Source organism: Barbus barbus, assembly GCF_936440315.1.
Source record: "Barbus barbus genome assembly, chromosome: 20".
NCBI classification, from domain to species: Eukaryota; Metazoa; Chordata; class Actinopteri; order Cypriniformes; family Cyprinidae; genus Barbus; species Barbus barbus.
The window spans coordinates 10,410,004-10,422,699 of NC_136748.1; the positions used below are offsets into that span (position 1 = coordinate 10,410,004).

Consider the following 12,696-nt stretch of genomic DNA (forward strand, 5'->3'; position numbering starts at 1 on the left):
ATATTTTTATCTCTTTACATTTATTTTCAGACGTCAACTCACAACTCTGGTAAAAAAAAAAAATGTACCTACTCATTTTTATTTGCCTTGGCGCTGTAGATTCAGTAACGGTGCAGGAAATTTCCAAAAAGCTATTTTAAATGTTACAAGGATGGTTCACTCTATATGATTTTATTTCTTTTATATCTTTATTTTTGTTTACGCTTCCTTTTTCCACACAATAAAAGCCGCTTTCGAGCTCTCCAACCAAATTCAGGCTGTGACAACTGTATTTACATTCAGTCCGAGAAGCGTGTAGTAAACTAAACTGAACTGAACAACTAGTTATTAATGCAATGAAGGCACTCTCTTTTGGTCACTGACAGCGCACGTGTCTCTCTCTTCTCCATGTGCAGTGCAAGCCAATCAAAAGAGGTACGTGTCTTGACTCATTTGTAAATTCTGACAAGTCTTTCTCTCTCCGCCGCAGTGTCTCCCAGCAGCCGTGCGGTCTAGGGTCAGCCCACCAGAGACAGCATGCTGTTTAAAAGAGCAGCTTAATGAGCATAAGCAAAACACAGTGGGTCTGCTGCACTAATAATTGCGTACAAGTAGCGCACGCACATACAGTCGTTCTCATCCACGTTTTAATGTTAATGGTTCCCGATTATTCTTTTTACTAGGAAGCGAGCACCTGCAGTTACTAATTAGCATAAAACCGTCTCCGTATAGTTCGCTTTGAGAACACGCACTGCAAGATCTGACTGTGAATTTTCATTTTTGTGTGAATTTTCCCTTTGAGATGGATCATCTGTTGTTGGTCGAGAGAAATTGAAAAGCATGCTCGTGTTTGCTTATGTACTCCATCATTAAATTGATTCCCTACTGCGTTCAGAGCTAAATGTGGGGGAGGGGGGACTAAAAAAGAACCAAGAGGGAAGCTGATTGGATGAGCTGTTTGACAGGCACAAACCAATCAATTCAATCAGTAATTTCAGCATGTACTACAAGCATTCAGGTTTTGCAGGAGTGGCGAATTATAGATTCTGGTCGCTCTGTGAAAAAGTCAATTTCCTGTGATGATGGTTCGTTTTTTTTTTTGGACCGCTTCCATGAACTGTATTTGTAAAAATGTAATGTATTATTATTTGTAGTCATGAAGGTTTTTATCCATTTCTGACCTTGACAACTTCATAAAAAAATCTTTCCGTCTGTCCATCTGACTTTTTGTCATCTTTATCAGAACGTGGTACAACTTTCGATTGGAATCAAATAGAAACCTGTCAGAGGTGTCAAACCTAAAAGGAAAAATGGTTTGCATGTCATCGATATACAATGAGCGTATATATTACACGGCTCTGTAATCTGGTAATCGATTCATTCAAATCTTTTTTTATCCAGTTGGGATTTTTATTAGACTGAGATGTCATTGCGATCGAATGGAGGCAATAAATTAGTATTTTTTTTTTTTCTAATTTATTTAGGGATAGTTGACCCAAAATTCAGTTTTATTCAGTGTTGTTTTGAGTGATTAAAACTGAAATTATTAAAATGATTTTCGGTATGAAGTGAAGCTAAAATAGAATAAAGTATAAACATTAGATGAGATTTTTTTTTTTTTGCCAAAATTAGTGAGTCTTGGCAACTAACTTAAGTAAAATAAGTTGAAGAACTAAAATTACTAAAACTGAAATAAAATTATTAAAGCTAAATAGAAATATAGAAAATAAGCTAAAAATGTAAACCACGTAACAAACTTACCAAAAATACAAAATGAAAACTTAAAATATAAAAATAAAAGGTCATTTAAAATAGTACATATATTATAATAGTATATAAATAATGCTAAAATAACACCGGTTATATTATAATGAACAGAGTGACCAGGATATTCTTCAAAATTCTCATCAAAATAAACATTAAAACTTATAATATAAAAATAAAAGCTCATTTTAAATATTTTAAAATATTATAAAATATATATAAATGATACTAAAATAGCACTGGTTTCACTATATTGAAAAAAGTGGCCAGGATATTCTTAAAACAATTCTCATCAAAATAAAAACAAAAGCTTAAAATATAAAAATAAAAGCTACCTTAAAATAATCTAAATATTATAATAGTATATAAATAATACAAAAATAACACTGATTTTATTATATTGAAAAGAGTGGCCTGGATATTCTTCAAAAATGATCAACATAAGGATGAGTGAGTCATGGCAGGATTTTTGTTTTTGTGTGAACTGTCGTTTTAACTGAAAGTAAAAGAAAGTCTGTAAAACTGTTTGTCTCTTATGACTCATAAGTGTAGTCCCGCTTGAGCCCCTACGATCCCGTATTCTTTCTCTGTCTGTTTAACTATCTGACTTAGTCAAGAGTGACTCACATCCTCTGGGGGAATTTTTTTGTTTTCCAGAACCCACCTACATCACGATGGCGCCCCCTGCCTGCGGCTCTCTGGAGAACTGCACGCTGGGGGACAAGAGCTGCCCACTCGGCTTCCAGCTGGACTCCAGCGGCTGCAGGACGTGCAGCTGCAAGACACGTAAGTGCTGAGACGTCACTGGAGAAGTGCTTCATCTTCCTCAGCCCATACACACGCTGTCAGGCGGTCTTTAGCACTCTTCTCTCCAGACACTGACTGGCTTTAGCAGAGATGTTTATGAGGATAAACACTGAAGGGCAGATGGATTAAGGGATTGTTTTTATGCTAAGAAAGGCTGAGTGAATCCAAATCTAACAATTGTCAAAGGAAAAAGATAATACTGATTTTAATGATTTAGGGTGGGACCATAAATCTGGTTATGGATTATAAATAATACTATTTTAAGATATACACTACTTGGCAAACTTTTGGACACAATGTAAATGTGTAAATCTGAATGCAAATATATGCTTAAATTTATGTGTTTTGCAGGCAAACATAAATTGTGTCTATGAATTCACAAAATAAATGTTCATTTATTTTTACAGTAATATAAATATATTACAATGTTATAATGCAACATATTTTACATATGTAATACACTGTAAAAAAATAGTAAAAAAAAAAGTCACAATGTACTGCATTAATATGGAGGAATTTTTCATATTTATTGATTGCAGGTGTTTTACCTGTATTTTGAATTTTGCACCCCGTTGCATTTATAAAGGAAATGTCTGTAAAATTATGGGATAATATCCTGGCAGAAAATCACCTGTACATTTTCTGTTGTTGTTGTTTTTTTTATATAATATAATGTCCGTTGTTTCTCAAACTACAAATAAAATAAAATAGAAAAGAAAAGTAATGGATCAGTTGAAGATAGTGAAGGAAAATCAGAAAACATTCAATTTAATCCACTGAATTAAAAGCATCAAACAATCTAAAATTTAATTGAATTAAATTAAATATGAAAATTAAACAATGGATGATTTGAAGAAGATGAAGGAAATACAGCATTATATTTTTCTATTCTATTGTCATTTCTTTATGTATTAGCATATGTTGCATTTCTCTTGTTTCTGTTTTGATCTTAAAGCATGTATGTTAAGGTAATTAGTCTCTTCTGTTTTCTTCTAACCTTCAGGAGATGAGTTGTGCAGTAGTCTAATTGCCAGCTGCACTCTGAAATGCCCTTTTGGCTTCCAGACTGACATTCACGGCTGTGATGTTTGCCAGTGTCGTCCACGTCACAAGAAGTGCAAAGCTGTGGCCTGTGCCAAGGACTGCCCCTTCGGCTACATGTAAGAAAACAATTATCTGATTCACAGAGTTAAAAATCACAAGAAGTGCTGTTTCTAATAAATGTTCATTGTTAGTGGAACAGCATGTGATTAAATCTCTGATGTCTTTATGAAAAACAATAAAGCTCTTTCTGACATTATTTCCTTGAGCCAGGCTGGTCCTGAGGTACAGTCACAGTAGTTTCAGTTTAAGGCAATTTGGATAAAAGTTCAACTATGTGTTAGTTTTGTAACTTTTAAGGATTAGAATAAGGATGTTTTATACTTTCTAAGTCTCCCCTGACTTAAGTAATAATATGGTTCCAAACCATTTTTATCCTTCATTTTATGTCATAGTCACCCCGATGATTTTCTAAACTATCAGGAAAGGCAGCAGTCATTAGTTGTCACAGTCACAAACTAAAGCGAATCCCACACTGTTCCTAGCATGGTCTAGAGAAATTGTGAATGACAAAATGATCCCCTGCGCTCTGCTTTGCTTGTTTGTGCCCGACTGCAAGTTTAGAGCTGACAGCTAATTAGGGCTGGCTCAGATCAGCGCCTCTGATTGCGCCGCGTAAAGCATGGGCTGCGATAGCGAAGCTGAACACCTAATCTACACAACACCATGTCTCGACGCAACTACGAATAAACACTGCTGCTCCACATCTGCGAAAAAACTGCTCCAATTACGAAGGCAGATCGCAGAGCCAATTTGTACAAACTTTTGTGGAGCTGTGCAGTCGGCAGGTTAAAGAGACATCTTGTGACGAATGGAGATGAGAAAGAGAAGGAAAGTGCAAGAAAGTGCACACGACTACTTTCAGTGACTGATGAATTGACAGGGGATTGTTTTTTTCCACTTTCTGTTCATGCGACAGTGAAGAGAGCACAGGTAAAGGAGAAACAGGATTTGGAACTTGAATCTGTTGCGAGCCAGATTCAAATTTAAAAAACCCATATGACCACCAACAGTCAATGAGGTGTCAGAGCATGTGCACTAAATACTAGGTTGTGGCTTCAATGATTGTCATTTTGTCTGTAAAGATGCGTCACAATATGGGGGTTAGTAGCTAGTATTGTTAAACCCACTCAAGGTCCAACACATATTTCCACCAAGAAGTATTTTTCTATCACATTGAAAACAAAATGCTCGACAACATGATACCATCACATCTGATTATACTACATATGATGTTTAACATGGGTGACATTTAACTCTCTATGTCTTTTCGAATATAAGTATGAAAACAATGTCCTACCTTATCACACCACATCAGCAATACAGTTGAGAATAACTTAAAGTGGTTGCCAATGTTTACGAAACTGTGAACTAGTTTTGACTCGCTGCTGATTTGAATGGCGACGCGATGTCCGTTTGGATTCGTTGACGGCAAATGCGAGACACGTGAAGATTAAAAAAAATCAGATTTGGCACTATATTCAAGCCAGTCATAAATTGCTGGAAATTTAAATTACTGGTTGATATAGCCAGATCTCAAAGTTTACACACGTTTGTGGTCCTTGAACTGGATCTTGCTCAGGACGCGTGCTGTCTGGGGAGGCTTTGCCAGGCACAGTTCCAGAATTAAATCATGAGTGTACTCTTGCATATCTTTTTGTCCCGTCCATTGCTATGAGTATCACTGTGTCAATCACTATTTCAAGAGTGAATCCAGCATAAATATGCAGATGTCATACCCAAAATTTTGCAGCATGTATCTGTCCGAAAAACAAAAGTTTCATACAAATTCTGAATGTTTTATAGCCTAGAAATCAGGTAAGGAGTGCTCCCTTTAGGGCGCTCCCCATGATCTCACAAAGTTCTATTATAATCAATGAATCCAGTGTTGCCACATCTGCGGTTTTCCCATGGATTTGGGCTACTTTTACACCGTTGCCGTGGGTTGTTTTTCATGTCCTCCGGTTGAAGCAACCCCAATAACATGATATTTAGCCCCTAGACCCCCCTCAAAACACAATTGGGCTATTTTTAGGGCTAGTTTTGAGTAGCAGTTGGGTGGGTTTTGTTGCAAAAACCTGGCATCCCTGAATTAATCTCTTTACACTGCACAATGAAACTTGGTAACACTTTATATTACGGTTACATGTACTTACTATTATAATAACAATAAATTATGCGTAATTACATGCAAGTAAATCTAAGCCAAATCCTAACCCTAACCATATAGTACAGGTGCATCTCAAAAAATGTTTTTTTGGTAGCCTATTTCAAAAAGTGAAACTTTTATATTTTCTAGATTCATTACATGTAAAGTAAAACCTTTAAAGTTTTGTTGTTTTAATTTTGATGATTAGACCTTACAGCTCTTGAAAGTCAAAAATCCAGTATCTCAAAATATTTGAATATTTACATTTGAGTGTCAATAAATGACCATCCATACAGTATACATTCCGGGTATCTCTTGTTCTTTGAAACCACAATAATGGGGAAGACTGCTGACTTGGCAATGGTCCAGAAGACAATCATTGGCACCCTCCACAAAGAGGGTAAGTGACAGGGGGTCATTACTGAAAGGGCTGGCTGTTCACAGAGTGCTGTATCAAAGCATAATGCAAAGTTGACTGGAAGGAAGAAATTGGGTAGGAAAAGGTGCACAAGCAACAGGGATGACCACAAGCTTGAGAATACTGTCAAAAAAAGCTGATTTAAACACTTGGAAGAGCTTCACAAGGAGTGGACTGAAGCTGGAGTCAGTGCATCAAGAGTCACCACGCTCAGATGTCTTCAGGAAAAGGGCTACCAAGCCACTGTCAGAAGCATCTTACCTGAGCTAAAGAGAAAAAGAACTGGACTGTTGCTCAGTGGTCCAAAGTCCTCTTTTCAGATAAAAGTACATTTTGCATTTCATTTAGAAATCAAGATCTGGAGTCTGGAGGAAGAGTGGAGAGGCACAGAATCAAATCTGCTTGAAGTCCAGTGTGAAGTTTCTGATGTCCGTAGTGATTTGGGGTGCTGTGATGTCTACTGGTGTTGGTCCATTGTGTTTTATCAAGTCCAAAGTCAATGCAGACATCTACCAGGAGATTTTGGAGCACTTTATGCTTCCATCTGCTGACAAGCGTTATGGAGATGCTGATTTCCTTTACCAGTAGGATTTTAGCACCCGCCCACACTGCCAAAACCACTTCCAAGTGCTTTACTGACCATGATATTACTGTGCTTGATTGGCTGGCCAACATGCCTGACCTGAACCCCATATGGAATCTATGGGATATTTTCAAGAGAAAGTTGAGAAACAGTTGATCCAACAATACAACAATGACTCAGCAGTGCCACAGGCTGATTGCTTCCATGCTACACCTCACTGATGCTGGATTTTGTGCTAAAGGAGCCCCGACCAAGTATTGAGTGCAGAAATGAACATACTTTAAGGAACTTAAAACTCCTTTATTTATTATTTTATTTTTTTGATGGATCTTAGGAAATATTCTAATATTTTGAGATACTGATTTTTGACTTTCATGAGCTGTAAGGTCTAATCATCAAAATTAAAACAAAAACTTTTGAAATGAATTGAAATGTAACCAAAACAAATAACTTTTTCACAGTAAAAACTTTTTTAGATGCACCTGTAAGTACATGTAGTTAATTAATTACTCAGTACTTAAATGTATAATTACATTGTAACAAGGACACCTTAAAATAAAGTGTAACCTGAAACTTTTATTTACATTGCATCTGCGCTTGTTATGAGATGATTGACGAGTGCACAGATCTGCACTGAACAAAAACTCCAGCATTTTCAGCAGTGAGTGAATTCTAACCAGCTAGCACGTTTCTGTTTGACCATTGTGTTCAGGAAATCAATGATATCAATGATCAATGACCATTGTGTTCAGGAAGTCTGTGATAGCTACATTGCTCAACATTGCAAAAACACAATGTAAATAGTAAGTTTTGATGCTCTCCAGAGCGCAACCACAAATATACACTGGATATTTTTCCAGATTTTCAACTGAGGGTGCTTTTGTTTGAGGGTATTTATCACCCTCTAACACCCCTAACAAATGCTAAAAGGATTCAAAGAAATAGGTGTACTGTTCCTTTAAATAATAAAGATTGTTGAGACAAGTGCAGAGAATGAGGCAGCAGCTTGGCTGGTCTTGCATCTCTATAGTCTCCTATCTGAGGCTCATTCCCTCAGGTGTGGTTGAATAAAGAAGAGTCTTTATTTATCCGAGTTCGGCCGCTGGCCCGTCGTTGTCTCTTCCCACCTCAATTCTGCCGTCATGAATGAGCACACAAGTGCAAATGCTTGCATCTCAGATTCTAATTTTAGATCTCTATTTATGCCCCCTCAAAGTTATGGCCGAGGATCAAGCTCGTGGCCTGAATAATGCATGCAGCTTAGCATAGACTTCCTCCTCTTGCTCAAAGAATATTGATATTCCCCACTGCTGACATCATACCTGATAGCTTCTTATCACCAAACCAAATACGCACTGCACATGGCTGCTTCTTAGCCCTATTATTCATCCGATAAGAGCGGATGAGGGATGAAGGATGGGAAGAAACGTGTATGTGTGCGTGTATGAGATGGGCAGTTGGGGTTCAGGCCAGTGTGCCTTGGATGAGTTTGTTCTCCAAGGAAGGTGCCTTCGACATCAGGGAGCATTTTGATTGGTCGTTTTGGTTAGTCGTCTTTAATGTGCCATCTGCTGACAGGACTCCAAGTAAGGTCAATAAAGACACTCTCTTTCTTTCTTCTCTCTCTCCTTCTCACTCTGTTCCGGTGTTAACGGATGACATTGGACCGTGTCTTTGGCACCTGGTGTATAATGCCAAGCTTTGATGTGCCAATGACAAAGTGTGCTGAGAGTGTGCACTGACTCTTTATGAAGTCCATATGTCTTGAAGAGTTATTTTAAAGGTGCACTCTCTTTTTTTTATTTATACATTTTTTTTGTTTATGTTGTGCTGGCCAACTTATACTGACACCTAGTGGCATGGATCCAGCAATCCATAAATAGAAATGTGATAAAATGGGAGGTGTGAGCAGTGAAATAGGAAAATTGTACGGCTGCCTTTTTAAAGTTAACATTTTGATTTGAGTTTTGATTTGACAAAAAAATCCATCTAATGCATGTTTAGCGACATAAATTTTTTTTTAAAAGGATTGCAGTTGAATGCAAAAAACGTTCTGTCTGAACGGTCCCTTCAGAGTACTGATATGTCTTGAGTCTTCATTTCTACATTATTTGCACATACATCATTTATTTTTGGAAGTATGTTATTGTTATCTAAGATGTCATGACAACTTGCTGAGAGTTTAGCATGGTAATATACACTCACCTAAAGGATTATTAGGAACACCTGTTCAATTTCTCATTAATGCAATTATCTAATCAACCAATCACATGGCAGTTGCTTCAATGCATTTAGGGGTGTGGTCCTGGTCAAGACAATCTCCTGAACTCCAAACAGAATGTCAGAATGGGAAAGAAAGGTGATTTTAAGCAATTTTGAGCGTGGCATGGTTGTTGGTGCCAGACGGGCCGGTCTGAGTATTTCACAATCTGCTCAGTTACTGGGATTTTCACGCACAACCATTTCTACGGTTTACAAAGAATGGTGTGAAAAGGGAAAAACATCCATAATGCGGCAGTCCTGTGGGCGAAAATGCCTTGTTGATGCTAGACTGATTCAAGCTGATAGAAGAGCAACTTTGACTGAAATAACCACTCGTTACAACCGAGGTATGCAGCAAAGCATTTGTGAAGCCACAACACGCACAACCTTGAGGCGGATGGGCTACAACAGCAGAAGACCCCACCGGGTACCACTCATCTCCACTACAAATAGGAAAAAGAGGCTACAATTTGCACGAGCTCATCAAAATTGGACGGTTGAAGACTGGAAAAATGTTGCCTGGTCTGATGAGTCTTGATTTCTGTTGAGACATTCAGATGGTAGAGTCAGAATTTGCCGTAAACAGAATGAGAACATGGATCCATCATGCCTTGTTACCACTGTGCAGGCTGGTGGTGGTGTAATGGTGTGGGGGATGTTTTCTTGGCACACTTTAGGCCCCTTAGTGCCAATTAGGCATCGTTTAAATGCCACGGCCTACCTGAGCATTGTTTCTGACCATGTCCATCCCTTTATGACCACCATGTACCCATCCTCTGATGGCTACTTCCAGCAGGATAATGCACCATGCAGAGATGCTCACAAGTCTCTGAGCTAGAGTCCAAGTCAAGTCTCTGAGCTAGAGTCCAAGTCAAGTCTCAAGTCTCTGAGCTAGAGTCCAAGTCAAGTCTCAAGTCTCTTTATTATATTAAGTCTCTGGTTATAATAAGTGTTGCATCACGTACAGCGACCCATCCAACACTGCATAGCTATATATAAGGAATTCAAAGCATGTAATATGTTATGACTCCTTTATCTATTAGCATACAGTATCAGCTTTGATTTTGGTATATAATCAGTGTAAACAGGCTATTGCAACATGACAAAAACACCAAGAATGCTTTACTTTTAAGATTTTATGATTGTTTTTTTCCACTTTCTGTTCATGCGACAGTGAAGAGAGCACAGGTAAAGGAGAAACAGGATTTGGAACTTGAATCTGTTGCGAGCCAGATTCAAATGTAAAAAACCCATACTTTTAAGTTAATATTATCTGTATTTTGCCTTGTAGCATGAACACACAGTACAGAGACCAAAAATTAAGAAAGACTTAATATGGTCAAACATCACATTGTAGCTAAATGCAAAACACTATTGCAACAAACCAAACGATGTGAAATATATGAAGAGTTCAGATGCAAAAGCCATCTGAAATTTTCTTTAGAATGATCATTTTTATCAAGCTTGTATATTGAAGTTCAATAATTTCACTTAAATGACAATGAAAATGCAACTAATCATAGTTTATAAACTACTGTAAGTCAACACATCCCAAACTCTCAAACCAGTGTAATGTTACATGATCAACAATAATCCTGAAACCTGTTTGCAGACAACGTTAACCCTTGTATGGTGTTCGGATCTGTAGGACCCGTTTTCATTTTTTACTAGAGAAAAATTATACGATTAATAATTTTTTCAAACTCAGACTCTTTGGCCTTGGCTCATTTTCTGTGAAGAATATATATCTGAACACATTTTCAATGACCACACTGGTCACACACTCTCTCACACGCAAGCACTCAAGCACACACGCGCACACACGCACGCACGCACACACACACTCACTCGGATATGTGGTTTACGGGACTCTCCATAGGCGTAATGGTTTTACTAATGTACCAACTGTATAATCTATCCTTAAATCCAAAGCTAACGATGAATAGCACAGCAGTCGCCATGTTTGTTCGTTGTCCTCTAATGTATGGCGGCCGCGCCTAAAATAAAACTTTTAAAAAAAGTGTGGCTGCGCCTGTGCGCAGCAGATACGTAGTACGTCACGTGTTACATGGGCAGGTTATAGGTAACGGAGGGAGGGGAATAACAGCGAGCTCATCATTCCTAAAAATAAACATTGTTCACGAGTCCCGCAGCTCGAGTCCGAGTCGAGTCTGAAGTCTTTCGAGGACGAGTCTCAAGTCGAGTCTGAAGTCACTGTGTGTGCGACTTAAGTCGCACTCGAGTCCGAGTCTCAAACTCGAGTCCCCATCACTGGCACCATGTCACAAAGCTCGAATCATTTCAAATTGGTTTCTTGAAAATGACAATGAGTTCACTGTACTAAAATGGCCCCCACAGTCACCAGATCTCAACCCAATAGAGCATCTTTGGGATGTGGTGGAACGGGAGCTTCGTGCCCTGGATGTGCATCCCACAAATCTCCATCAACTGCAAGATGCTATCCTATCAATATGGGCCAACATTTCTAAAGAATGCTTTCAGCACCTTGTTGAATCAATGCCACGTAGAATTAAGGCAGTTCTGAAGGCGAAAGGGGGTCAAACACAGTATTAGTATGGTGTTCCTAATAATCCTTTAGGTGAGTGTACATGACAGTGTTAATGTGTTTGGTCTTGGCGGAAAAGATCTGCTACACTACTGCTGCGGCAGAACAAGTACAACAAGACTTGCTATGACCAATACATCCACAGACATGCTGCTGTGAGCATGTAAGAAATACTGCTGCTGCACATATAATATAGCTAAATTAACCCTCGTAGATAACTTGCATGAAATTACCCCGGAGTGGATCTATCCAGGTGGAGCTGGGGAAGGTGAAGGTTTGCTAGAGCAAACACTAGCCAAGTATTTAAATTTTGAGCAGCAAGCTCATTGGCTGCTGATGTAAAAAGAAACCAACCAGCTGGGCTGTGTGAATAATTATTACATCACATTGAGTTAGAAGCTATCAGTATGTGCTATCTAGACTTTCATGACAAAACTTTGTATTTATTTTTTAAATAAGGTAAAACTCACTGCATTAAGAATGTATGTTTGTATGAATTTTTTTTAAGCTTTCTTGTTCTTTCTCCCCATCTCGTTTTTTGTTACCAGTAAGAACAAGCATGGCTGTGACACCTGCCGTTGTAAGAAATGCCCTGAACTGCCATGTGACAAGTCCTGTCCAATGGGCTTCCAGCATGATGAGTTGGGTTGTCTGATTTGCCAGTGTAGAGGTAAGTCACTGTTTTGCCTTTTTACAGAACTGGTGATTTTGTATTATCTAGTTTAACTACAGCTTGACTGTTACATTTATCATAAAAACTTGATATTTCCAAATTAGAAAGCTGATTTAAAAAATGTACGCCTGTAAATGCACATATTTTGAATTCTATGTTTAAGCACCAATTTAGAAATATTTTGAACTAGCTTTTATTTGAATATTTATATCATACATTTTACTAATTTTGGTATGTGCTTTTTGCTTTTTTTTTTTTTATTTAACTTTGGCTATTCAGATAATTGAATTTTTATTTCAGTTATAGTATTAGTCATTTTAGTACTTCCATTTCTAAGTTGTTCATCTTATTTTAATTAACTATTTAAGCAAAAAAAATTGTAGTTTTAACTACA

At 37.8% G+C, this 12,696-nt stretch overlaps 1 protein-coding gene across 2 annotated transcripts in view; it reads left to right on the top strand.

Annotated features, from left to right (window-relative positions):
- The window catches only part of LOC306885988 (cysteine-rich motor neuron 1 protein-like), a 126,951-nt gene that overhangs the window by 101,482 nt on the left and 12,773 nt on the right, over positions 1 to 12,696 (top strand). For both annotated transcript variants that reach the window (XM_079442830.1, XM_079442831.1), the window contains 3 exons: positions 2,401 to 2,529; positions 3,554 to 3,710; positions 12,178 to 12,299. In XM_079442830.1, coding sequence (XP_079298956.1) covers positions 2,401 to 2,529; positions 3,554 to 3,710; positions 12,178 to 12,299 — 408 coding nt within the window. The remainder of the gene's footprint in view (positions 1 to 2,400; positions 2,530 to 3,553; positions 3,711 to 12,177; positions 12,300 to 12,696) is intronic.